The sequence below is a fragment of the Lycium ferocissimum genome, unplaced genomic scaffold (assembly GCF_029784015.1).
Source record: "Lycium ferocissimum isolate CSIRO_LF1 unplaced genomic scaffold, AGI_CSIRO_Lferr_CH_V1 ctg8193, whole genome shotgun sequence".
Taxonomy (NCBI): Eukaryota; Viridiplantae; Streptophyta; class Magnoliopsida; order Solanales; family Solanaceae; genus Lycium; species Lycium ferocissimum.
Genome location: NW_026727137.1, coordinates 2,413 through 29,679, shown reverse-complemented (window position 1 = coordinate 29,679; position 27,267 = coordinate 2,413). Strand labels below are relative to the sequence as shown.

At 35.0% G+C, this 27,267-nt stretch overlaps 3 protein-coding genes, 1 long non-coding RNA gene and 1 other non-coding gene across 6 annotated transcripts; 1 reads left to right on the top strand and 4 right to left on the bottom strand.

The window, feature by feature from the left end:
• Window positions 1-5,893: 5,893 nt before the first annotated feature.
• Window positions 5,894-6,847, bottom strand: LOC132045841 (uncharacterized). Its single transcript, XM_059436414.1, has one exon. The coding sequence runs from the start codon at window positions 6,845-6,847 to the stop codon at window positions 5,894-5,896; it is 954 nt and encodes a 317-aa protein (XP_059292397.1).
• Window positions 6,848-15,845: 8,998 nt separating this feature from the next.
• Window positions 15,846-17,980, top strand: LOC132045842 (uncharacterized). The gene is made up of 4 exons (XR_009412538.1): window positions 15,846-16,058; window positions 16,347-16,407; window positions 16,895-16,961; window positions 17,563-17,980. It is a non-coding gene; the product is annotated as an uncharacterized LOC132045842 (long non-coding RNA).
• A 582-nt stretch (window positions 17,981-18,562) lies between these two features.
• On the bottom strand, window positions 18,563-18,666 carry LOC132045845 (U6 spliceosomal RNA). The gene has a single exon (XR_009412539.1). It is a non-coding gene; the product is annotated as a U6 spliceosomal RNA (small nuclear RNA).
• Window positions 18,667-19,692: 1,026 nt separating this feature from the next.
• Window positions 19,693-21,405, bottom strand: LOC132045843 (uncharacterized). 2 transcript variants are annotated; one of them, XM_059436415.1, is made up of 3 exons: window positions 21,218-21,405; window positions 20,898-21,130; window positions 19,693-20,147 (listed from the first exon to the last, which is right to left on the bottom strand). In XM_059436415.1, the coding sequence occupies exons 1-3, from the start codon at window positions 21,270-21,272 to the stop codon at window positions 20,118-20,120; spliced, it is 318 nt and encodes a 105-aa protein (XP_059292398.1). In that variant the 5' UTR covers window positions 21,273-21,405; the 3' UTR covers window positions 19,693-20,117. The 2 variants fall into 2 exon arrangements, with proteins under 2 accessions (XP_059292398.1, XP_059292399.1); XM_059436416.1 differs by having other exon boundaries at window positions 21,233-21,405.
• A 588-nt stretch (window positions 21,406-21,993) lies between these two features.
• Window positions 21,994-25,985, bottom strand: LOC132045840 (two-component response regulator ORR22-like). Its single transcript, XM_059436413.1, has 5 exons — window positions 25,829-25,985; window positions 24,364-24,516; window positions 23,354-23,743; window positions 22,703-22,779; window positions 21,994-22,581 (listed from the first exon to the last, which is right to left on the bottom strand). The coding sequence occupies exons 1-5, from the start codon at window positions 25,983-25,985 to the stop codon at window positions 21,994-21,996; spliced, it is 1,365 nt and encodes a 454-aa protein (XP_059292396.1).
• Between the last annotated feature and the right edge of the window lie 1,282 nt (window positions 25,986-27,267).

The following is a 27,267-nucleotide window of genomic DNA, read 5'->3' as shown; positions in this document are numbered from 1 at the left end:
ATTTGTCATAATAACCTTCTCTTCGTATAACTCACCTTCCTCACAGATAATTCTTCAGGCCATGTCAAATCCATAACTCTTCTAAAGCAACACATCCCACTTATTGTCTATTTACGATATTTCCTTTTTCACGTTTCTTCCTGTTAGATGTACCTAACCAAATGACCTGATTTTGAAAAATTCTGGCAGAGTCTCCTTTATAATTCTTACTATCCAAAACCTGCATGCAGCAAATACCAGCAATGCCTCACAGGGCATATATATATACGACATATCCCAGCCACCCAGGGCTCCCAATTTCAGGTAAAAGAACAAAGATATCAAAACTTACCTCCTATATCACACCTCGAGATGTACCTGATCCTTTAGCGTTCTGCCCTGTTATACCTTCTTGTTTACCTTCCCTTTTCATTCTTCAGCTTTACATCTCAATCATATAGGCAATATTTTACCTTACCCGACATATATCCTTCGTACCATTGCTTACCTTTGTCTTGATTCATTCAATTGTCCAAATACAAACTTATGACGAACTTATCATCAAGCGATACATTTAATCAATTCCTCTACTTGTACTTACACTGACTTACCTCTATGTCAACCGATCCATTATCATATATATATATATATATATATATATATATATATATATATATATATATATATATATATATATATATATATATATATATATATATATATATATATACGATAACGTAGCCTCGACTTACCTCTGTGACTTCCCATATCATCACTCACTTTCTCCCGTCGAAATTGTGCTTCTCAAGGAAATCAAAGGTTAGTATAAGGAATCTCATTTCCTATGACTTGGCTCTATCGCACGATCTTAGATGTGAAAGAAGAGTAACCACCCTAGATGCCCCGTAGCCTCCTGTTTATAAATGTGGCGCGCTTCACACCATAAACAGGATTCTCGGACACGACTTTGCAGACAACCCCTAGGACGAACTGCTCGATACCAATTTGTCACATCCCAACTTTTGATAGGGCATGATGGGCACCCGACCCTTACTTAGGGTCGAGCGAACCCGGCGGTTCTCGTTATACTCATAATCTTACTGGACTCTTAAATCATGAATGAGTGCATAATGAAAGCTTTTCAAAAAAACATGCTTTTCATCTTTCTCAAATCAAGTAAAATCTGTAAACATATGAAATTTGTAACATAATGCACTATGATGCCTCGGCTTACAGAGCCGCTTACAAGACTGACATGTGATATACGTGACTCTGTCTGCAAAGTCTCTAACATAAATCAAGATACTATAACATAGATACTCTGACTCGGCAACACTCCGGAAGGAAATGGAGCTCGCTAATCTAACTGGAACATCTTCTACTAATATCCTCTACTCATCTGTATACACCTGCGTGGCATGAAACACAGCTTCCATAAAAAGGGACGTCAGTACGAATAATGTACTGAGTATGTAAGGCATGAATAACAACATAATATAGATATGGAAGGTAACATGGAATAAGAGAGATAACCTGTCCTTTGAGCTTATGTGACTAACCTATGTTGTAACTTAACGCACGAGAATACGGGATGTAACATGTAAGATGAGCTTTTGGACAGGATTTTAGCCTTTTGAAATGCACCAGTTCATCAACAGTAATCTCAAGCAGCTGTGACTTTGGAGTATCCCAAATTGCTTGTTGTAATGCTTCCAAATGAGTTGAGCAGTTTGTCCAGAGTAAAAAAGGTGTTCAACAATTTCCTGATCAAAATTCCTGCAACAAGAGCATCTAGAAGGCAAGTGGACTTTGAATCTAGTGAGGTTTAGATCCACTGCCACCTTGTTTTGTAATACTCTCCAAAGAAAGAAATAGATTTTTAGAGGGCTCTTATTATGCCATATCATTCTATTGGTAAGAGTATTAATTCCTTTTACCCTAAGAAGATCCCAAGCTGATTTACTACTAAATTTTCCATCTGAGTTGATTGTCCATATAGGAACATCATCTAGATTTGAAGTTTTAATAGTAATTCCTTGGATCAAATTAACTAAGTGAACTGGCAGGCATTGGATTAATTTATGGACATTCCACTCACCATTATTCACGAAATCAGAAATCTTGATTCTAATGAAGGTAGATGCATCAACAAACAAAGAAAGTCTATCTATACCTGTCCAGTTATCCCACCAAAAGCTTGAGTTGCCTTTATTCACTCTCCATTGGATCTTATGGTCAATTTTGTCTTTGATTTTCATCATTCTTCTCCAATTATGAGAGTGCTTGTAGCTCCATTTTCTTGCTACTGGGTGAATTCTTTTTGAATATTTGGCTTTCATGAATTTGGTCCAAATAGTGTCCTTGGTTCTGAATTGCCACCATATTTTAGCACCTAAACTTTCTGAAATATCCATAGTAGATCTTATTCCAATACCACCCTCCTCCTTGGGAAAGTATAGCTTATCCCAAAAGGCCCAATGGTACTTTTGTTTCCCTTCTTTGCTTCCCCAAAGAAAGTTGGAAAATATCATCTCCATCTGATAAATGATGGTCTTTGGAGGCTGACAAATAGAAAGTAGATAAACAGGCATAGTGTTTTAAACATGCTTGATTAAAATAACCTTACCACCTGTTGATAACCTGTTGCATTGCCAAGAGCGATCTTTTTGAGGATCTTGGTGGCTATATCTGCAAAATACTCTATTTTTTCCTTTCTGCAAATAGTGGACAACCCAAGTATGTGATAGGAAATTCTTTTTTTTTTTACTTGAAGTATTCTTGACACTATCTCGACCCTTTTTGAGGAGATGTCTTTGTCCATGATGAAACAGCTTTTGTTTCTATTTATTTGTTGCCCAGAGCTTTCTTCATACTTCCTCAAGCATTCTGTGATCAGTTCTAGTGTTTTTGTCTTACTTGAACAAAAAATAATCAAATCCTCAAAGATATGCTAAGTGGTTAATCTTTGGTCCAATGGTAGCCATTGAGAATCCATTGAAAGAAGGTTTTTCATATAGTTTATTAAGCATTAACGAAAGTGTTTCAGCTGCAATAATGAAAAGAGAAGGTGAAATGGGGTCTCCCTATTTAACTCCTCTTTGTGATTGAAAGAATCCATGTCTTTTGCCATTGATTATAACAGTGTACCAGTTTTTGGATAGGAGATTCTACACATTATGGATCCATCTATCATCAAAACCCATTCTTTTCATAACTGTGAAGATGAATTGCCAAGACATCCTGTCATATGCCTTATTCATATCAATTTTAAAAATGACATTGCCTCCTTTATTTTTCTTTTTGATCTCATGAATGATCTCTTGTGCCAGAAGCACATTTTCACCAATTGCTCTCCCTTTAATGAAGCCACTCTGATTGAGGGAAATTATCTTTGGTAATATATGAGTGAGTCTCTGGTTCATTACTTTGGAGACTATTTTTTGAGTTACATTGCTTAAGCTAATTGGCCTAAATTCTAAGAAAGTTTGAGGAGCCTCCACTTTAGGTAGCAACACCAAGCAAGTATTTGTGAAATACTTGGGCATTTGCTCTCCATTGAAAACAATTTTGATTAGAAGAGTTATATCTGATCCTATGATGTCCCATGCCTTTTGAAAGAACATCCCACTGTATCCATCTGGACCTGGAGAACTATTGGGATTTATTCCAAATACAGCTTCTTTGATCTCCTCATCTGTTGGATCTTTAAGCAGACTTTGATTATCCTCTTGACTGATGCATTTAGGAATCAAATCCAACATGCTGTTATCCACATTGTTATTACCCTTGGAAAAAAGTTATTGATAAAAGTCCGCAGCAGCTTTGCCAATTTCATCATCCCTTTCTATCCAGTTGTCATCAACCATGATTCTGTGAATCTGAAGAAACTTCCTTCTGCCTTTGACAATAGAGTGAAAATACCTGGTGTTTTCATCATCTTCCAAGTTTCATTTTAGATTAGCCTTTTGCCTCCAAAAAGTATCAACATGCTTGTGATGAGTGATTAACTCAGCTTTAATTCTATTCATGTTCATTCTATCAGACTGGTTAAGGGAGCTCATGTATTTCTCTTCACTCTCACTTGCTTCTTTTTCCAATAGCTGAGTTCTTTCAAAAATGTTTCCAATTTTTGTTTTGGACCAAATACTCAAGGCCTTACTAGTATTCTTGATTTTTTGGTGCACCTGCCAAAATATATTTCCAGCAATCTGAGAGGACCAATTCTCCGTAACAATCTCTTGAAAATCTTCAAAATCTGTCCAAAAGTTTAAAAATCTGAAGTACTTAATGTGAGGCTCAACAATGTTGCCAAAGGTAATAAGTAGAGGACAGTGGTCTGAACCCACTCTAGGAAAATGTTGTACATTTCTGTGGGAGAAATTATCGTACCAACTGTTATTGCATACCATTATGTCTAAACTTTTCCAGATAATATCTTCCTCTTTCCTTTCATTACACCAAGTAAAGTTACTGCCTGTGTAACCAATATCAATAAGGGCATAGTCATTTAAACACTCCATGAAAGGCATACTCTTACTAAGTTTGTGTGGATTACCCCCTTGCTTCTTCTCCATGCTTAGAATGCTATTGAAATCCCCTGTTACTGCCCAAGGGGAGTTGATAATTGATGCAAGTATTCTCATGTACATCCACAAGTCTTCTCTGCTAGAAGCACTAGATTTTGCATATACTATTGAAATAAACAGAGTTTGATCATCTATTTGAATCTTACAAGTAGTCATCTGGTCCTCATTAGAATAAATAGAACAATTACGGTCTTGTTTCCAGAACACCCAAATTTTGTTGCTGCAATTGGCGTAACAATTTTGCATACCTAGAGAATACTTATACCTCTCAATTTTTGTCTCTTTTATGAATTGCTCCTGAATAGCAACCAAAGAGATCTTATGACTATCAATCAAGAATTTAAGCCTCTCCGTGGAGGCATGGGACTTCATGCCCCTAATATTCCAGTTAAGGACTCTAATCATTGAAGATAAACTTGGAAGGTTTTATTAGAGTCCTTTTTTTTGTTTTTGGTGGTAGGAGTGACTTTGTTCTTCTGTTCTTTCCTATCATTCAAGTTGTGCTTAGTAGAAGCTTCATCCTATTTGCCACTTTCAATATTTGTTACCACCTCCTCTTTCCTTCTTATGTTTATACTCAATTCTTTTTCTTTTTTTTTTTGGTGTTTCCTCCTTCTCATCCTCTGATGATTCTTCTGATGTATCCTCTTCTGAAGATGATGTTCTATCTGCCCATTCATCTTGAGAATCTGACTCTTCCTCATCTGCATTCATAATTTCCTTTATGTTGCTATTTGGTCTTGACTTGCTAGTGCTTGTCATTTGATCCTCAGCTTCTTCCATTAGCTCATCAAAACTGTTTTGAGTAATAGCTGTAACTGCCTCATCATTGAATATTTTCATTGTCTGGTTTCCTCTTCGTGAACTTGATTTCTTTCCATTTTTCCTTCTATTTTTCTGTTGTCCACTTTTTCCCATTCTCCATCAAAGATGTCAACTTGCAATTCATTGGAGTTCTTAATTGGAATGGGACTTTGTGCTCTTGATTAATCAGGACTTCTTGAATCCCATCGTCCATGTTAAAGTTCTGATTTTCATTCATATCCTTTTCTCTTTCCTTTCCCTCATTAGGTTGGACTTCCTCAGTACTGTCCTTAGAGTTTTCTACTGGATCTTTATGATGTTCAGTACGCTTATTAGACTGATTAGAATCTTTTTCTGCATTTGTTGCCTCTGTCACCTCTTCTTGATTCACAAAACCAGCTGTAGAAGTTGGATGTGGTTTATCCTTCCCAAATATGCTCCCTGTTGGTTTGTACATCCCTTTGGGTTGTTCACTCCTCCCTCTCGTTTTGCCTTTATTGTGAGGTTTCTTATTCTGTATTTCTCTACCTCTCTTTGGAGTGACTGTAGGTTCCTCTTAGTTCTTTGTGGACTATTTTGGTTGCTCTGTAGCATCGATATGCTCGTGTTCCTTGTCTAGCTGAGCCTTCTGTTGTGCCTTCTTTTTTTTCCATCTCTTTCTTCTTTATTAACACACGATAGTCGATCATGGAATGCCCAAGCTTCTTACAATGTTTGCAATATTTGGGAATGTTTTCATACTCAATTTTTTGAGAATATCCTCTCAAGGGGGAATTCTCATCTTCAGTTCCCACCCAAATAGAATGAATTAGAGGCTTCAATAGATCAATTTCCACTCTTACCTTAGCCATACTAGGTCTATTCATATTTTTGGCGGCTGTATCTATTTCGATTGGAGTACCAACAACACTAGCGATCTGTTTGACGTAATTCCAATTATGTATATGGAAAGGAAGACCTCGAAGTAAAACCCAAACAGGGACGATTTTAGGTGTATCTTCCTCTGGCTTGAAATCCGGAGTCCATTTTTGCAACCATATTTGATAACCTTCTAAATCAATAACCTTTTTATATAATATAAAATTGAGATCCGCATCTTTGTTAAAAGTAAGAAAGATATTGAAATTGTCAAAAACACCGATGTTAACTGTCCCTTTTAGAGGATAAGTTTCATAGAACCTTGATCTGAGAATGTCAATTTGTGGGGGAGATTTCAGAAATCTTCCTACAATCGTTCTTCTACACGGGGATGTCATAGCACCATAATATTCTAAAGCTTTGAAGACCAGTGCTGGCTGCCCATTGTGTGTAGTTCTTCGCGCCATCAGTATCCCTTGTTCTTGACGAGAGGGATCTGTGACAGAAGAAGCATAGGATGGAGATTTGGTATTGGGAATGTTGAAATTGAGATTGCTTTCTGGTGGATTAGTAATATTGACTAGGGGATTTGATGAAGGACCGCCGGTCGGCGTCCCCATCGGAAAAACAAGAAGGTTTACTAGCTAGATTTTAAGACAATGGTCATAAAATTTAGAAAGAAGGGGGACTTTCTCTCTCCTCTGTTTTTTGTTTCATTTTTGTGTGTAAGTGTATAACACTGTATAAAAGTGTTTTGGGGCTAAAGCTTTGCAATGTAAGTTTTGAGCTACTTTTTGCAATGTAAGTGAGCAATTGTATATTTTTGAAGTTTCCCCTTTTTTAAAATCACTTTTGAAAAAATACACTTAAAAGCACTTTTTAAAAGCTTGGCCAAATATTAATTGGTGTTTAAAGGTGCTTTTACTTTTCAAAATAAGTTGATTTTAAGAGTGTGGTCAAACACGCTATTTTATGTTGAAAAAATTGTAGGAAAGCTCTATAGTCCTTATCCATGTGGAATTCTAACTAATTTTATTTCCTTTATAGAAGTGTCAAACGCTTGTGATACTAATGAGTTCATATTTATATACAGTGCAAGTGATGTTTTGCAGGAGACACGCGCTATTGACAGATCTTGCCGTAGTTGAGAGCAATTGAGAAATTAAAGTCTTAAAGTTTGAAACTATTTACAAGAAGTGTGTGACGAACCAAGTTGAAGAATTGGTCCTTGTATCATTATATTGCCTGATTCATTGGGTTCAGTCGTAAACCAATTGTATTAGTTTTGAGTTGTAAGTTGTAACCAGTTTGCTGTTAGAGTAAACGGTCAAAGAATACTCTTAATATGGTGTGATATTATCCATTTGGGCAAAGTCCGCACGATTTTCTCCAAAATGTCTTACACCATTAAAAGTATTCAATACCTTATAAGTAGCTCATTTTTCTTTTCAGCTACCAACATTGGACTTTGTTCACACACCCAACATTCTCCCCTCGAACTAAGTTCCACACGACTCACACCATAATTCACGAGTCAGAAATTCAATGTGTCTGTGTGTCACCCACATTGTCAGAGTATTTAGCCAAAAGGCTGTGTATGCATCTTCAAAGCTATGGGTAATTGTTGTACACAGTCCCATAAGTCGGGCTCCACGTTACACTCCGTCATTTTCATACTCATCCCGCAAAATCATTGGCTCAGATACCAATTGTTGGGATAAAATGGTCCACGAACACTCTCAATACGGCGTGATATTATCGGCTTTGGGCCAAGCCGACACGGTTTTCTCCAAAAAGCCTCACAGTATTAGGAGTATCCAATACCTTATCCGTAGATCCTTTTTCTTTTCAGCTATCAATATGAGACTTTGTTCTCACCAACATTTTTGCTTCAAGTTAGAGTAGACTTGAAGGAGTATCGCAATTGAGGAATTGTTGAGGCAAATGTTCCCGTTAAGTCTTGGGTGACAAGAGTTGTAATCAGGTCTTTTTGGCTCATTTATTTTAGTAAAATTTGGAGTTAAATCCTACCATGGTAGATCATGAATTTTACATCTTTGAGCCGGGTGATTTTCCATCTAACATCTTGTGTTCTTACCTTGTTTGCACTTTACAATTTTCTAATTATAATAACAAGAAAACACGTGAGAATTAGCTAGGTTTTTATAAATTGAAAGTAGGCAATTCTAAGAAATCGCAAAATTTGGTGGGACGCAATTGACCCCTCCGGAATTGTTTAAGTACAAGAAATAACAATTATGATTAACCTTACTGTCCTTACATGGATAGTTAGTGGGGCCCGAAAATAGATTTGATGCCCTAGTCTTATTCGTTCTAACCATGCTTTTTTCAAAGGTCGATTAATCCATATCTTTAGTGAAAATGGTATAATATAGTATGCAGCTTTATCCCGGTTCTTCACAAGGGGCTGGATTCAGCTTCTCTTTATCTTTAGGAAAAATAAATAGCCCTTTTTTTTTCTTTTTTTTTTTTTTTTTTTTTTTTTAACTATGCACAATTTGAATGGAAGTTTCGTTCCTTAGCAAACTGTTTGATTCTTTTTTCTGCATGCTGGTATTATTTGATTTGTTATCGATTGAATGTATAATACGAGATAACTAATCTACAAATCTATCACTCAATTATTAACCAAAAAAAAAAAAAAAAAGAGTAGCATTTGTTCTCCATGTCAAGAAAATACTAGTTCTTTTTATAAGGTTGACAATTGAGTTGCAAAAATTATATATGACGGTGAAACTACTAGAATAATTGATCCTTAGGAGAACACTAGTATTCACTCAATTCTAATCCAAAATCATAAAGAATATATTCCAAATAGTAAGTGATCCAGCATGAAGAATGTCAAATAGGGAAAAAAAAGAAAGATGAGGATCATCACCAGGCCAATCACGTTCACTTTTTTCCTTCTTGAAGCTATAAATAGAGGCATTGACACCATCTAAGCGCATCACATACTTGTAGGACTTAAACTGAGAAGAGGGGTCGTACATGAAGTTAAAGAGTATATTTTTAGTAGCCAAGGATGACTTGCCTACTCCATTTGATAGTTCAAATTAATGATATACTTTTCATTTGGTTGTAGGCAAGTTATCCTGGCTAACTTGACATGCTCTTAATATTTCATGTATGGCTTTCTCTTCTATTAATGCTACCCTTTTTTCCCCTTCTTTTATGGTGTATTCGGTACGAAGGAAGATGTTTTCTTGACAAGTTCTTATTTTTTGTGTTGTTACGTAAGCAAAAAAATAATTTCCTAAAAGCATTTGTATATGATCAAGACAAATGTTATGGGAGGTGGGGGCGCGGGGATAGGGGTATGGGGCGGTGGGGATGGGGGCTACAAGGGTGGGGGTGAAGATGAGGTGTCACTACAAAAAAAGAGCTATATTGAGGAGGTCTATTTGTGGGGGTCTTAAAAACCCCCACTATAAGATTATTTTGTAGCGTTTTTTTTAACCCCCGCTATATAATTCTTTTTGTGGAGGTTTATTTGTGGGGTTCTTAAAACCCCCACTATAAAATCATTTTGTAGCGTTTCTTTTAACTCCCACTATATAATTCTTTTTGTGGTGGTCTTATTATAGAGGTTTTTGATAACCTCCACAAGTTGCATCAAATTGTGGAGGTTTGTAAATATCAGAATTCAATACAATTTGTGGCGGTTAATAACCCTACATATTTGGTCGTTACTAGCATGGAGATTGTGGACTCTCAATGGGCTACCCGTCATTTGCACCATGTGCGTGACAGCTACTCCGAATGAAAACGTGTTCGGCGTTCTCGCAACTTCACTCAATCAAATGTCTTTCAGAAGTTTGTCTTTCTAATTAATATCCAGACCATCCGCGCCGACTTGTGACCACTTTGCATAACTCAGCGATAGAGTTACATTTTGTTAGTCTTTTACCAATACACTAGGCTCGTTGTTTCAAGAGAATCAAATGAAGATGTTACTCGGGTCATATATAACTGGATGGTTGTTGACACCCAATTTTGTCCCTCCTTTATTCTAATTTATTTCTTCGGGCTTCTAAATTTATTGACGAGTTAAGTATTTTATTTTCACTACTATTTCTACTACTATTAATATCATTATTTGCATTTTTCACTATTACTAGCATCACTTTATCACAAATTTCAAAAGGGTGCGTCGTCACTTTATTTTCGTTGAATTAATTATACTTTATCCAGTCCTTTATTTTCTACATATTAATCATAATTTATCATAGTATATATATTGTACTAGTTATTAAATTAGAAGCCCAAAAAATGATTAAAATAAAGGAGGAAAGACCAGTGTTTTTCAGCCAAATTAATGGCCCAAACAACAAACATAATATGCTCCAACATTTTTAGCCCAAACGGCCATCAACCCACTAACATTATTTCAGACTAGCCCATTTGTCAACAGCCCACTACCCATTTAAGTTTGACCCGACCCGGCCCTTTCATAAAATATGAAATGGGTAGGGTTCCCCTTCCCTTCAGCCGCACTCTCTCTCTCCTTCGTCTCTTTCTCCTCTCCCTCTCTCTACCCTACTCTCTCTCCCTCCCATTTTAGCAAAGTTTAGTCTCTCTTTCAAACATCACAGAATTTTGACACTTCATTTTCATGCAATAGGCACAGCTCCTGACCCTTTTTCTCTTCTTTCTCTTTCCCTCTGCTCTCTTTCTCGTCGTCTTCCCCCATTTCTAGCAAAATACAGCTCCCTTTAGCCATGGCAGATATTGGCCACCTCTTTTTCGTGCTAGTAGCTACGGTCAACACAAGAGGTAAAAATCGTTGTTTGGAGATCGATTTTATACGAGAGAAAAACCAAAAAAAAAAAAAAAAAAAAAAAAAAGCATTTTCAACCCGTGACACGCTACAAAATCCCGCCCAAATCGAAACCCTAGATTTTAGTTTTTGGCACCTATAAAATACACCTCAACTTTTCTTTAGCCAAAAAAAAGAAAAACAGAAAAAAAGGACACGACCATCTTCAAAAGCTTGCTTTCTTTATTTTTGGGAAACTTTAGCCGTGATAAAGGTTTCACTTTATTTCTATTGGTTGATAGCCATAAGAGGGCGTTCGAACCCATTTTGTCGAGTTCGGATCTGTCATTACGAGGGTAGATTCGCAACCCCTGCCTCAGTTTCACTGCACTCGGAAGAGGTAAACCATCCTTCTTCAGTTAGTTTTCGTTTCAGTATAGGTAGCCTAGTAGCATTTATGTGTTCATGTATGTTTCATTGTCTAGCTGATTTGGTTCCAATTTAGTAGCTCAGTAACAGCTGTATATATTTATGTCGTTTTAGTTAAGTCAGCTTCGGTTAACAGTGTTTATGTGATCGTACCCTGATTTGGTGTTGCTTAGTCTCAGTTTAGCAGTGTCGACATGTTCATATAAATTCATGTGTGAATGATTAAGTTAATATTGTTTAGTTTTAATTCATTAGTATGCTCCTAATTGGGATCTGTTCTACTTAGTCATAGGATATGGTTTAGAGAGCATGTTAAGTCAGTCTCTGTGTATTCTAAGTCTAAATGATGGTCAAAATGTTATCGTTAGTTTCACGACGTCATTTTAATCTGCTTGTGCCTTAGATACTGTTTTATTAATTCTTAGCTAATAACAGCTCAACATGATTCAGTGTGTATTCATTGGCCCTCCCCCCCCCCCCCCTTTTTTGTTCAGTCGATTATCTGTCAACGGTAGGATAGTATAGTACATGTATTCATTGGTTGTCGGTAAAGTACGTTACAGTTTGCTACATGTTCAAACGGGAATCTCTATACATAAAGAATGGAATTGGTAAGGGTCTGTTTGGCTGGTAAACATGAAATTGTTTGACTGAGTGTTTTAATACCTAAAGATCGAATTAAAGAGATTGCTTGGTTGATTTCAGTTTTTGAAAGTAGGTGCTGTCTAGGCCTTAATGTTTGCCGAATGTTCTTCGAGAATAACTGAGTATGATATGGTTGTTGGATTAAAATTTGTGTGGACGGCTGCTTGTTTGGACTCATTCTGAAGAGCAAAGCTTCCTCCCTTTCATTCTATCTATTTAGTATTATTGAGACTCCAGTTCTGTCTACTCGAGGCCTGTTATGGATTTAGCATGAGTAGTTCCTTGGTTTCTCTTTAGTTATATGTAAAATATGAACCGTTGTCCCCTTTAGCTCAAACTCTTCCCTATTTGATTCATTTAGATTTGCCCTGTCATGATTAGGACTAACTGATTTCTTGGAACCTCAGCATGTTTCATCTTCTAAAAACTGGTTTCGCTTGACTGTTTGGACCCTTCTATAGTATTGCAGCATTGTTCCCCTGTCTTATCTTGTTGTGAATCTGGTAGAAGATAAAATCATCTCTAATGGCTTTATCATGTGTTAGTAGTATTTTGAAATTGGTATTTGAGAAGTCAAGGTTGGGGTTTAGGTATGCACATAGGGATTTCAGATCTGAAACAATTATTCGAATTCTGGGATATCTAATGTCCTAAACCTGTAGCTATTCATGCATTCTCATCTGCCATGTTCCATCAGTAATTTGTTTAGGACACCTGATTTCTGATCTGCTTGAGTATTTAAATGCTTTGACTGAACAAGGATTCAGATTTAACGAGATGTTCAAATCAGTTCCAGACTAGTTTGAAGTAGGTCTAAGCTGCTATGTTTACAATCCCCTGGAAGTAGTTTAGTTTAAGCCAAAGTCCTGATGGAAATGATGTGGTTCATATCTCCATTTTGAAATAGCTCTCAGAATTAGTTTCCTTCACTTTGAAAGTAACCATTGCTTTGCTATCAACATGGTTAATCTAGTTGTGTATTTCAGTTCCCGATAGCTCTGATTTATATGTGTTGATTCAAATGTTGGTATAAAGTTAGAAATACTACCTTTCGCTGTCCCTTCGGGTCTGTTAAATTTGAATACGGAATATGAATGCTCGTTCTAGCTTTCCTACTTTCAGTTCTTGAAAGCCTAGTTGTTTAAGTCTTTAGTTTATGAGCATGAAATTAAACTCAACATGTTATTCCGAATTTGTGTGATGTTGTGTGTGGCATAGCTGTTTACACAATGAACTTTTCCATGGGATAAGTGTTGACAAGTATGTCCATGATGCCCCAATCCGCTACCTATTGTTATGCCATGTTATGATGTCTTTTCTACCACGCTTGATAATCAAATGCTTCCCCCTAAAGTGCTGCATTTGGTAAGAGCTGTTGCTGTGCCCATGAAGCTGGCAGATTTCCCATTTTTGGGGAAATTGCAACTACTTGATTGCTATTACACTTCATTCAATCGCACTGTTTTTTTGAAACAATTGCTACACTTAATGAAATAAACAAACAATTGTTGTGTTTTCAGCCAGACAAATGTTGTTTTTACGCAAACTTTTATGCAAGCTGGCTAACATCAAACGATTGTTGTGCTTCATGTTTGTTTTTCTTTGCAATTCATATTTCATCAGACTTGGCCTGTCACTTTTTTTAGAATTCCTCCGAATCCCATGTTTAGGAATATTTAAAACCATATGCTGCCTACTGCTACTGTTGTATCTATCGTGTATGCGAAAAATGCTTGCCTAGTATTTAGATATATCTAGCCTTTGAGTTTAATTTAATACAGAATGAGCAACCAGGACTGTTGCTAGAACTAATATGTGGATTTTTTTGTAAAAATCTGATTTGGTGTTTCTGTTTCGAGTTTATATTTTGCTTGTTTAATCTTATTCGTTTATTATATACTAATCCTTTTCCTTTCATTTTATGCATGACCATCACGTGCGAGTCCAAGGGACTCGTCATCTTCCGCATTCGGTGTTGGGCCAAAGCCCAACGAAATCTTCTTCTCGAGTCAGCCCCAACCTGCAGTGTATAAAGGATTCATGGGCCAAAGCCTATGTGACGAAAGAAATTGGCTGCTGTGCTTAAATGGGATAAGCCCATTTAGTTACATTTGCTCTCTTACTCTATTGTGTGTGCTTGATTTGTATTATACGACTAACATTTTATCTTTTTGACTTAGACGGGTCTTGGCGGGGTTTGTAGGAATTCTAGTTTTTTGGAAGATTAAGTAGGATCGTTTAAGACTTAGAATGAATTTGAATGTTAGTATCTACAACATTTTGGATTACACGAAGATGATTTCCTAAAGGACGCCAAAGGTTAAATAATAACCATGCCTTTCAAATAATCATGATGACTTCATAATATACTTTTTTAATAGTAAAGGCTTGAATCATTTTAGACATTAAAAATCCCCTCAAATTTCTGACTATTTCGCCATACTTAATATCGTATAATTTTAAGTCTTACTAATATTAATCGTATAATGACTCTCTTAATTTGTTATGTGGTATGACTTATTTTCCTCAAATATATATAAATGTTGCACAAGTGTGCACCTTTTTCAGTTTATTTATGACTAAACTCTTTTACGCAAAAAATTATAATTTTCTACAAATCTTATTTTTAATAGCATCACTATATTTCTATTTATAACCTTAGCAATGTTTACAAACTATTTTATTTTCTATAATATTACATTTACCCTTAGCCTAACTAATCATAAGTCGGTCGGTATAATATTACATTTACCCTTAGCCTAACTAATCATAAGTCGGTCGGTTAACCATTGTTAATGGGTCTTAAAGGGTGCCTAATACCTTCCCTTTAGGCTAATTGAACCCGTTCCTAGAATCATTTGGTTTCGTAGACTTTAAAATAAAAATCAACTTTAGATAATTACTTTAATTAACCTTAGGTGCCCTAATTCACCGTAAATAATTAGGTGGCGACTCTTAACTTTAATTAACCCCGGAATTGCCCGGATGTTATAAACTATTTTGACCTCGGTTGAAATGGGGTATGACAATGGTTAAAATGAAAAAGTGTTATTGGGGTGTTATGTGATAGAATTCATATCAAACTGAAAGGTAAGTTCTATAAAACAGTTGTAAGACCAATAATATCATATGTTAGCGAGTGTCGGGCCGGTAAAGTCCAATATATCCATAAGATGAATATTGCAGAGATACATATGCTAAGATGGATTGTAGTCATACAAGATTAGGTAAGATTTAACATGACAACCTTCACTAGAAGGTACAAGTAGCACATATTTAATATAAAATGAGAAATCGTTTGAGATGACTTAATATACGGCGTCGACCTACAAATTTACTTGTGTAGATGTGTGAAAGGAATTTTTTTAACAAAATATATGCACATAAATCTTTTATTTTCATAATATTAGGACTTCTGAATTTAAACAAATAATATTATTTTATCTAATCAAAGATATTTAGCAATTTGAATATTAAATGAATTATGTTAATGAGTTTTTGTGAGTTTGTTCTATATCTTAGATTTTTATTTGTTTAGATATCTTGCTTTTTTGTTGCTTTTTTTTTTTTTTTATGTTTTATTTTCTTATAGTATATATATCTCAATTTTGTTAAAGTATGTTTTATTATATAGTTAGTTCTATCTCCCAATATTTTTAATTACTAATAAAAAAGAAATAAAAGAGAAAAAAATGTGAAAAGGCAATATTAGACACCATCTTCCTAAGTTTTAATCTGAACATTATGGGGTAATTAGGAAATAGACTCAAAAAATATTCAGAACCTGGGGGGCAAATTCCCTCTCCTTTTCCCTCTCTTTTTCCCCCCTCTTTTTTTCCTGAGGGCTAAATTCCCTCTCCACAACTCACGAAATTCCAGGGCTCAACTGAATCAATCACTTTCTTCTATCAACTCAAAATTCCAGGGCTCTATAGAGTAAAACTCTTTCTTATTCCAGGACTGCAATCCGAACGGGAAAGGTAACTACTTCGTAAAATTCTTTCTTATTTCTCTTTGTTTACTTTCTGATGTCGAGTTCGTACCCGAAACTGGTTGCGATATGCGTGTCGATCTATGTATCATTACAATTATTGGGTTAAATGTTGGTTCAATTCTTTCGTGGGTTCCTTAATTGGTTTCGAGGTTTGATTGGTAAATTAAGTGTCATTATTGTTGTTTGGGGAAACTGTGTGTTTTTGCATTTTTGACAATTAAGGGAATTTTTTATTTTCCTTCTTTTGACAATTAAGAGAAGTTTTTGTTTCCAGGTACTATATGAGGAGGTTTCTCATATTTGCAACCGTTGTATATTGCAACTGCTGTATCCATGTAAGTATATTAGATGTGGTTAGAAACATGAGTATAATTACGTTAACTTTTGCATTAAGCTCGGGTGATTGTGGTAGATAATTACTCATTTTGGTCAAAGAGTAATCTAAAGCAATGGATTTGGTAAGTTATGCATTAACTCATTCATTGGCCAAATATTCTTTTCAGTGAAAGCTCACTTTTTATATAACAGACTTCATGAATTATAGGAAGGTACATCAATTATCACTCTCACGTTAGCAGTACGTTTCTTCTACTTCAGTTTTCCAGTGTTGTTAGCATTCAGCTTTGATGCAAGTTTAACTTATGTTAATCATTGGGCTGATTACAACTTATAATTTATTTGTTCGATTCTAATGTTATTTCACCTATAGAGGACCTGTATATTTGTTACATAGGTGATTTTCATGAATATATGGCTAGAATTTTTGTTGTAATACGATGGTTTGATTGCTAATTGTTTTTGTTGATTATTTTCTTGGTTTAGCTTTGAGCAGGGAAAGACGAATAACAAACACTTTGGGATGCCTGCTGAAAAACATGGTGAGCAGATTGTGAGTTTCAATAAAACTAATTCTCATGCTTCTGATTTTCTCAATTTATAATATTCATCCTTTATTTAGCCCAGTATTTTAAGCATTTGCGATTTCAAAAGCTTCTTCTTGAGATTAGTATGGTGCGTTATTAGAGAACTTGTTTAAGTAGTTCAACTTGGAATCTAACACGACAAACTGAAATGTAAAGTGACTTAAGAAACGGGAGATCGTACTGTAAGAGGTCAACTGATTGGAGGATTCATTAATCTTAATGATATGGGATTTAGTGCCAGGACCAGGACTTTTGTGCAGTTATGCATTGCTATCCAACTGTTGCTACCCATTTTGTCAACCAAAAGTTGACAAGCTTATGTTCTCCCTGTAGTTCTTTCTACTAATAATTTTATATGCATGAATCATGGAACCTGCATAAAGAAATCTAAGGACTCTTTGAAGTCCAAAACATTAGTTTAACCTCAGTGCATGTGTGACGTGCTTCTACTATTGACTCTGCCTCAGTTTTGAAATGAGGGCAAAAGTTAATATCGTATTTCAGAATAGTTTTGCCGAATGTGTGTTTATTTAAGAACTTTTGAATTTTCTTTTTTGGTGTGGTTAGGAAGGGTGAATTGAAACCATGGATGCAGAGCAACTTAGTATGGTGACCAAGATGGAGAATTTCGTTGCTGATTATTATAAGAACATTGAAGACTTCCTATTCTAAGTCAACTTCAAATTTTTATAACCCATCAATTTATTAGCTAGAGAATAGTAGGATTAATCTTGTAATGAATACATACATTTTTATTATCCTAGCTAGTTGGTCACTATATCAGATATCATAGTTATGATACAAATTTTGTTTAGTTGGATCTGAGTTTGTATTGTTTGTTATTATGGTTATTTTTAATGGAATTTGACTTTGTTATAAGTTGTTCAGTGAAATTATTTATTTAGTCCTGATTAAAAATTTTAAATAGCAAAAAAAATTTAATAACAAAAAGTATTGTGGTGGAAACAAATTAAATTGTCACTAGTTAATTTCTTTTTTTTAATCATTAACATTGTGGGGGTTATAAACCCCCAATTAAGTTTTTGGAAAAGAACTAAGTATCATATTGGGGGGGGGGGGGGGGGTTCCAAAAAACCCCCAATTTTTTTTTTTTTTTTTTGAAATAGTAAGATGATATTTTGGAGGTTATAAACTGCCACCGATTATCTCTAAAAACCTCCACAAATTTAACTTTTATTTTGTGGCGGCCGTCGTGGAGGTTTCGAAAAACGGCCACAATAAGACTCGTGGCATTGATAACTGTAGCGTTTTCAGAAACCGCCACAATTCTGTTTGTGGGGGTTGGAAACCGCCACAAATTGACTAAAAAACCTCCACAAATTAGATGTTTTCTTGTAGTGTCATGTGTTGAAGGGTGGAGGGAACACAATCAATGTGGAATGCCACTTGTCGAACTTGTTTTCCTTACTTCCGCTAGGGAAGTCATTTTTAAGGAATTTATTTTCCTAGAGAAAATTTTAAAAAATTTAACCAACCAAGCATGGAAAAATTAAAAAACATTTTTTAGAAAATATTTTCCTCCATACCAAACACGCCCTTAATGAAGAAACATTTGGACCACTTCTATGATTCGTTCATATCATTTTTGTACAGAGGTCATGTTAATCTTCTCTAGATCGTTCCTTTATTGTTTTCTTAAACCTCATTTTATGTTTATCTTCATGTGGGGAAATGATAAAAAAGATATTTAAAGAAGAGGGGCGATTTGTTTAAGCAGTACATTACAAATGTTTTATTTGTTATATGATTATTAATTTTCATAGGATATCTGTAAACAAAATACAAGAGCTTTTTGTGAAATCATTTTTTTCATTCAAAAATAGACATAGAACGTAATTTTCCCAAAATATAAAACTTTTATGTTCGTTATTTGTATGTTCGGTATTTGTAGTGGTGATGATTTGTGTTAGTGGCTAGTAATGATGGTGGTGATACGTGTGAATGGTCGAGGTGGTTGGTGTTGTAATGACTAACGCGATAGTGGTGGTTGGTAATGGTGGTAGTAGTTGTGATGGCGGAGTTTGGTTGATATTAGTAGTTGGCTGTATTGATGGTTGTTGGGGTGGCTGAAGAATGTGTGGTGGTTGACGAAGCATTTGGCCGTAGTTGGTGGCGGCGCTAGTTGTGATGGTGGAGGTGGTTGGTAGTAGAGATTGGCCGTAATAGTGATAGGTGACGACGACGGTGACAACGATGACGACAACTATGGATATAGTTATAATGATGGAGTTGGTAGGTGTGGTAGCGACTGACAGTAATGGTCGGCAGCGATGCATGGTGGTTGTCAATGGTGATTGTGATGAGAGAGATGGCCGATGGTGATGGTTGGTAACTGGCGATGATAATGGTGGTCGACAATGATTGTATTTATGCAACGTAATATTTCTTTTGTGGGTAGAAAATGAAAGTAATGTTGTCAATGTCTGACACGTTACCTTTTTTTGGTTGTCTAATATGATATTTCGGATTGAGGCGTAATTATTATTATTATTATTATTATTATTATTATTATCATAGTTGTTGTTATTATTATTATTATTATTATTATTATTATTATTATTATTATTATTATTATAAACCCGCAACTTTTGCAGTCGGTAGGTTTGATCCGCACACTTGTTTTAAAAAATAAAGATATTTCGCACTGTGCTAGGTGAATTATACACCATCGTAGAATATTGTTCCTGAAAAAGTTAATTAACAGAAAATTGAATAGATAATCAAGGTAAATCTTGTAAATTTGGCTCCATAGTGATCAGAAATAACCATAGGAACCATTTTTTATTTCTTTCTATTTTGTAAATTATCTTGGTCTTAATAGAATACAATTAATTCTACAAGCCATGGTGCGATGACACCATCATAATAACTCCATAAAGATTAAAGGCCACAATTTGAAAAAAGAGAAAATAAAATTAAAAACAAACCTACTAATTGAACATTCAATAATTACATTAAAAGGGTAAATGTTACTCAATGACTGATATCTTACCCCGTATAAATGTTTTTTCATACGCAGCAAATCACAAAATTAAGAGGAATTAATTTGACTTCTTTAATTAGCTCTTCACAAATGTTGACCAGCTGTCGTTGACCTCCTTTCACAAATTTGGAGCCGAGTTGTCCTGAAACTGCAAAGTCATAGAGTAATTTCGTTCTAATTAAATATCCAAGCAAATCAAAATAATCAACAGATTTTAATTAGATCAAGAGATAAAGCAATATTTCATGTGTTAAAAGAATTTTTTTTAAAAGTGTACATACAATACACATATAATAAAGTGCATCTATTCTGAATTCATTGCCTCTATATTTGAACATGTCTTCGGGCACACATGTATCGTATAATATGATAATTCTAACATGAAACACAAATTTCTTGAGCCGAGGGACTATAGTGACTATCGGAAACAGTCTCTTTACCTCACAAAGGTAGGGGTAAGGTCTACGTACACCCACCCTCCTAGACCCCACTCGTGAGATATGTTGTTGTTATTGTTGTAACGTGAAAGACAATATATGTATGTATGCATGTATAGAATTTAAGTTATGTGCAATGATAGTAGGCAGGTATTTTTATAAGTATTTTATATTATGAGATAAAGTTCACCTATAATAAAAGTAGGTAACTCTTCATCTCAAGCTAACAAGCTAGATGCAATAACTTAGAATATCGATCGGGTGAGAACTTGGTATAACAAGTTGAAGCGTTGATATTGTAAAAACGCCTTACAATATAAGTGTATAACTTAAATCCATATATATACATAACATTTGCACAACCACATTTGTTCTACCTTGTGCAATTTTCTATGAGCAACGTGTTGCAACTAGAAATTCTGTTCTAATTTTTAGGATTCATTTTCAGAAATAGGCAATACCTGTTGTACCATTGTGCTAAGGTCATCATCCAATGAAGTATAATTATCCTCATGCATATAGCTGTTTCTCTCGGAATCATCACGAAGTAGTTGCAAAAGTCTATTTTGGCCATTCCCTTGTAAGCCATCTATTTGAACACCACAAAAGTTAATTGAAGAACCACTAGCTTCTACACCAAATTCTGAAGCGGCTCTTCTATTAAAACTAACTAAATCCCTTCCTTCGAGCTGTCCTGCAATTGGGAAAATAAAATGGGAAATCAACATGTTGTAACAACCAATAATTCGTGTTCACCATAATATACAAAGAGTTTAAGTACTTCGTAAAGCACTACCAAAAAAGGCAGTTCGGTGCACGAAGAATTCTGCGTTCATGTAGGTTCAGGGAAGGGTCGCACCCCAAGGGGTTATGATGTGGGCAGTCTACACCCAGACGCAAACATCGGTGGTTGATTCCACGATTCGGACCCCTACCTTATAGGACCCGAGGCGGATCTAGAATTTCTAGAACATGGATGCAGCACCAAAAAGGGAGAAAAAAGAAAGCATTAAGTGGAAATTGATCTCTATTTCTTTGGGTGATTACTCAGTGTTCAACCAAGTGGGCCATTCAACTTTTTTGTAGCATGGGTGCCAGCTAATAATAATAGATTAATTCTAGGAAATATATATAGAAAATACCTAATTTTGCGGAAGACCATGGGTTGACGTGCACCCTATTTTTGAGCTAAATTTGCCTCTGTATAGTACTATAGGTCACGCGGAGATAACTTTAACGTTTCTCCAAGGCTCCCTTTCTTGTAAATCACTACTAGAAACACGTGTTTTTCCGATTGAGTCAGGAAATCTAGGATTTATGTTGGTTGCCAACAAGCACATTTCCAACAGAACTACGCTCGAATAAACACGTGTTTCTAGTTATGAAAATACTTACATAGCCGGGTTACTTGTTAAAAATGAATAACATGCCATCACATGTTAAATTACCCTGATAGTACTAAAAATCCTTACAATGCCACTAGCGTATATAACTTAAATCCAGATAATCGATAAGAATCTTGAAATGGCAATGCAAATGAAGGTAGCATATAAAGAGTTACCTACCAGGTGTGGAACTTACGACAAGTCCACTTGAATCAAATGATGAAATAGGTGTAATCTGTTGTGACACTGAAACATCTCCAAACATTTGATGATCAGATACACCAACATAATTCAGTGAAAAAGGACCACTTGAATATGGGCAAATTGAAATAACTGGCTGCATTTCACCTGAAACAGGACCTTGATAACCAAAAAATGCAGAATGTTGAGGCATATTGTTCAAGATCCCTTCGTCCATATTTCTCCGCGAACTATGATTTTCGTCAAGATACTGAAGACTATTTAAATCAGGCTGAGAAATTACATTAGCAGCCAACATGGGACGAGAAACACGATTATCAACGATCGGATTGGCACTTATTGGAGCAAAATTCCCTGCATTTTGCTGAAGCAGGAATTGTTCGTAGTGGTTCCGAGGCACGAGACAGGGCTTCTGATTTAGAAAAATGTTGTTGTTTGACAACTCAGGTTTTCTAACAGAGTGCCCTGTAAATGGCATTGTTGGAGAATTGCAAGTTGTGGAAATTGTACTATCTTGATTCAAAATTACATTTTGCTTCTTTAAGCCATTCCGAAACTTCTATAATTTAAAAAAAATAAAAAAAGAAAAAGAAGGGTTACATTTGTTACAAATCTAATAAAAAAAACTTATAGAGAATACAGGGGAAATTTTGAAGAAAAAAATTGGTCTAGTGTGTTACCTGAAGATGACTTGCTACTTTTTCTCTAGTTATCCCAGGTTCATTCATGATTTCAAGAATTCTCTTGGGAACAACCTCTGCAGTCAATGCCATAGAAACTCTAAGCACTAATTTTCTCTGACTAATCAAGTGTAATTACTGAGGCATATGTAGTATATAATCAATGTGTTCAACGCAGAGCATAGTTATCATGTCGTGTTAGGACTAATCCAATATTTATGACACGTATTATAGGCATTATATATATATATAAATGTTAACAAAACGATGCAATGAGTTCTAAAAACCTCAGAGTCGAACCCATGCCATCAAATTTAAATCTTGGTTTAGACTCATGATAGATATGTATAAATAAAAAGTAGCTACTCCTAAGTTTCAACAATTATTGAACCCATAATCTTCAAAATGTCCACTACTAAAAAACATGAATTTTCGATTGACGTTACCATCGGAAATATGGCATTTTCGGTCGCAAGTGTTCACAACAAGCCCATTTCCACGGGTTCCATCAGAAATTCGCATTTTTTCAGTAGTGGTAATTGGTTAAGTGGTAAGAAACTAAAGGTTGAACCAATCAAATTTAAAACCTGAATGCGAAAGCGATATAGCAAACAAGTTGGAGGTTTTATTTAAAAAAGTAATGAAACTTACTATCAAGATTATCAGCTTCAAGCTGATAATAAGCATCCAAGAACTTGTAGTGCAATTCCTTAGACCAACGCATTCTATTTTTCTTTTTAGGAGGACAAGATTCTCCACTAGATTGATCAGTATTTGTTTCTTCATCTTCATCTTGTAGTAAGCTATTCTTGCTTTTTCTTTTGAGCGGCAATGATGAGCTTGATTCTTGAACCCCAAATTCATTTGTGTCATTGCATGATATTGGAGTACTATGATCATCTTCTATAGTTTTATTACTAGTAGTAACATGTTGAAAAATATTCTTGACATCCTCCATTTTTATAGGCTTCACCAAGTAGTCACTAGCTCCATGCTTGATTCCCTCCACAATTGTTTTAATCTCACCATTTGCAGATGTCACTGAAAATTAAATTCAATCAGTCACCATATCAAACTTGTATCTTTTGATATTATAAGAAGGGTAACAAAGAAAGAGAAATTAGGACCACTAAGGAATGTGATGATATGGATGTTACTGTTCCACCCTTAATCAAAAGTTTGATTTCATAAACTTGGGAATGAAGAAATTCCTCTCTACAAGTCGGACTAATGAGTTTCAGATCCTCATGAAAATTGAGGAATTTTTTTGCTTAACTATCTGGTAATCGGAACTCACTGGCCCGATTAGTCTAGATTTAGTCGGATAAACTCCTTTGCAGGAGAACTTCTCCTTTAATAGGCCCGGAGTATTTGAACTAGTGGGTTTCGAATTCCTGATGCATAAAGTAATGCTCGAAGTAGTCGGACCAGTGAGTTCTGAATTTTGAATACATTAAAGTAAAAAGAGTGGGAGAAAAATTGGGTTTTCCTTGTTTAACCATATGGTATTCGAAACCCACTAGTCCGACTACATCTATCTTTATTCCCCGAGTTTGAACTCGAAAGATGCGTTAAGGGTGGAGAAATCCTTCATCCATCCCACCACATCTGTTATTGGTGAGATTGAAGTATATTTTTTTCTCTTTTGGTTCAATACTTACTTATTACTGGAATATCCATCTCAAGGCCAATAGCTTCCAATAGCTTGAAACCATCCATATCATCTCTAACAACATCAGTTATGACAATGTCAAAGCTCTCTTTGTTCTTCCTCAACATCTCCAGTGCTTCATTCGCATTTCTTGTCGTTGTAACTGCAAAATATTCAACAAAATTTGGCTCCTTAGTAAAATGAAACTGCCCATAATTGTAGTTTAAGTTTTGTGCACCGACAAGTGATGAACTATATTTTTACACCATCAGGTTAAGTTATTTGATAGAATAAAAATTCTTTTGGTCAATAAAATTGCTAGACATGAGTTTAGGAGTTTGTAACGCAGGAGGCAACTTGTACTGTACTAGATTTTTCATCAAATAAAAAAGAGATCGAATTAGCTTTTAGATTGTACTTATCGAAAACCTTAAAAATTGCATACTATTCGATAAGCATCATTATAGATACAACTTATCCTTATCTCTCGGGTAAACTCATTTAAAAATCAGGTAAATATAAAATTGACTGACTAAGAAAAAAACAGAAAAAGATAGAACTGATAACTATTGCTTCAATATCAAACTTTATCCCTTATATCTTTCCTTTATACCCTGTAACTACTTTTTTCTATTTTTTTTTTTTTTTTTTTTTTTGGTTCTGTAAAAACTTCAAAAAGTACAATGCTATTTTTTTGCGACCAACTTTTGTAACAACTTTGTTTCCGCTGAAAACTTAACAAACGTACAATAATGTTTCTTGTGAAAGGGTGTCATCAGGCATAATACAAATTAAACGTCAATTTGTGATAGGAATTAAATCTTAAAACCACATAACCCTAAAACCAAACCCATGTACTAGTTGAATTATTATAACAGGTCGTTCTTACTTAATATTCTACGTACACCCCACACCCCTAATACAAAATCATGTACAAGTCAAAGTGTGAACATAGGAGACACATATTGTTTTAAATCGCGTGTACAGCATACAATAGGCCCACACTACTTAAGAATTAATACAACATAAACGTCAATTTATGATAGAAATTAAATCTTAGAACCCCCATAACCCTAAACCCAAACTCGTGACTAGTCGAATTGTGATAATAGGTTGACGCCTCTTACTCAAAATTTGAGTACATCCCACATCCCAAATTCAATTCCGTGTACAAGTCAAATTGTGAACATAGATGACACACATTGTTTCGTACACCACGCAATAAGCTAACACTACTTAAAAATTAATATAAAGTAAACGTCAATTTGTGATCGAAACCAAATCTTAGAGCCCCATAACCCTAAATCCAAACTCGTATACTAGTCGAATTGTTACAATAGGCTAACACCTCTTACGCAAAATTCTACATACATCCCATACCCCAAATTCAAACCCTTGTACAAATCAAACTATGAAAATAGACCGATATATATTTATTACTAAAAATTCTTCGTATGCTATTACTAGTGACTAACCTGTATAGCCACATTTTTGGAGGAGGGAACCGAGAACTTTAAGACAAACCACATTGTCATCAATGGCAAGAACTTTTAAGCCTTTTGGAGACTGGGACTTTTCCTTCTCCTTCACTTGCAATGGATTTAAGAACTCATTGGTAGCAGTACGAGACATGATAAATAACCCTAAATAAATCCTTGCTAAGAATCTATAAGTAGATTTTGATATCTCCAATAAGCTAATATATTTTTCTCAACTGGGAGATCAATAATTACAAGCTTGGTAAATAGATCTTATAAAATTCCGTTCATGATTACAGTATTAATTAATACAACTATCTAAGGAATGGAATTTAATAGTGATATATACTTTGGTTCATAGTTACCATATATAACTGAACTAATGAATAACGGATTAATTTTACTTCTGGTTTGGTATTTGGAACCAATGAGAAGTTCAAAAAAGGAAATATTGTGCTTCCATATTGGTGTTTTTATTTTGTTATTTTCTTTGTTCAACTTTGGTATTCAATGTTCCAACTAATTCAGTCAGATATGCAGTGGATGGTCAATTCAAGGGACAAACGCTGCCTATTAGAAATTTCTTCACTCAAACTCAAAACATCTAATTAAGGGTGGAGCTGGAATCTCATTACTTGTATCTACGGATGACAAAATTAGCCCATAAAAATATGACTTGCATAACTTGTCCAAGTTGAGGCGATCATTTATTAACTTAGTCCATTTTTGCCCGCCAACCTAGCAAATCAAAAAGGGGAAAGGACACAAATGGCCACTGGGCCATAAATAATCCCACGCGCTGGCCCATCTATTTCCAAACCTAAAAATTAGCCCATAAACTATTTCCATCCGCTAGCCAAAATCTGTAGCAAGTCTTTTGTGGTGACTTTTAGTCGCCACAAAAGATTTAAAAAGTCGCCACTAAAAGCCCAGGCGCTTTTTAAAAAAAAATAGACTTTTTGTGGCGACTTTGCTAAAGGGCTGCTACAAAAAAATCAAGCTTTTTAGTGGCAATTAAAAAAGCCACCACCAAAGGTTAAACATTCCAAAACATGTATAATATGTGTATATTTAGTAAGAAATATCCCAAAAAACTCAGAGGCGATTTTTGTATATAATATATATCATTTGTGTATAAAAATATGTATCAGTACCTATCTCTAATGTATAGAAACTGTATAAAATATGAATCACTAAGGTATGTATCATTTTTGTATATAATATGTATCATTTGTGTATATAATGTGTAGTATAGAATAGAAAATTGTATCATTTTGTATATAATATGTATCATTTTTATATAGAAAGTGTATATATAATTCCAACATGTATATATAAACTGTATCAGTCTTGTATAGAAAGTGTATCATACGTATAAAAAATGTATCATTGTGGTATATAATATGTATCACTATTGTATATGTAAAAAAAATGTC

What these genes read in the sequence shown, in the direction of transcription:
- LOC132045841 (XM_059436414.1), bottom strand. Translation starts at nt 6,847, where the DNA reads ATGGGGACGCCGACCGGCGGTCCTTCATCAAATCCCCTAGTCAATATT.
- LOC132045843 (XM_059436415.1), bottom strand. Translation starts at nt 21,272, where the DNA reads ATGAACGCAGAATTCTTCGTGCACCGAACTGCCTTTTTTGGTAGTGCT. An exon ending in TTTTGGTAGTGCTTTACGAA is followed by an intron (nt 21,131 to 21,217) that starts GTACTTAAACTC and finishes TCCCAATTGCAG; the next exon opens with GACAGCTCGAAGGAAGGGAT. An exon ending in TTAGCACAATGGTACAACAG is followed by an intron (nt 20,148 to 20,897) that starts GTATTGCCTATT and finishes ATGACTTTGCAG; the next exon opens with TTTCAGGACAACTCGGCTCC.
- LOC132045840 (XM_059436413.1), bottom strand. Translation starts at nt 25,985, where the DNA reads ATGTCTCGTACTGCTACCAATGAGTTCTTAAATCCATTGCAAGTGAAG. An exon ending in GATGGATATTCCAGTAATAA is followed by an intron (nt 23,744 to 24,363) that starts GTAAGTATTGAA and finishes TTTAATTTTCAG; the next exon opens with TGACATCTGCAAATGGTGAG. An exon ending in TGAAGCTGATAATCTTGATA is followed by an intron (nt 22,780 to 23,353) that starts GTAAGTTTCATT and finishes CATTGACTGCAG; the next exon opens with AGGTTGTTCCCAAGAGAATT.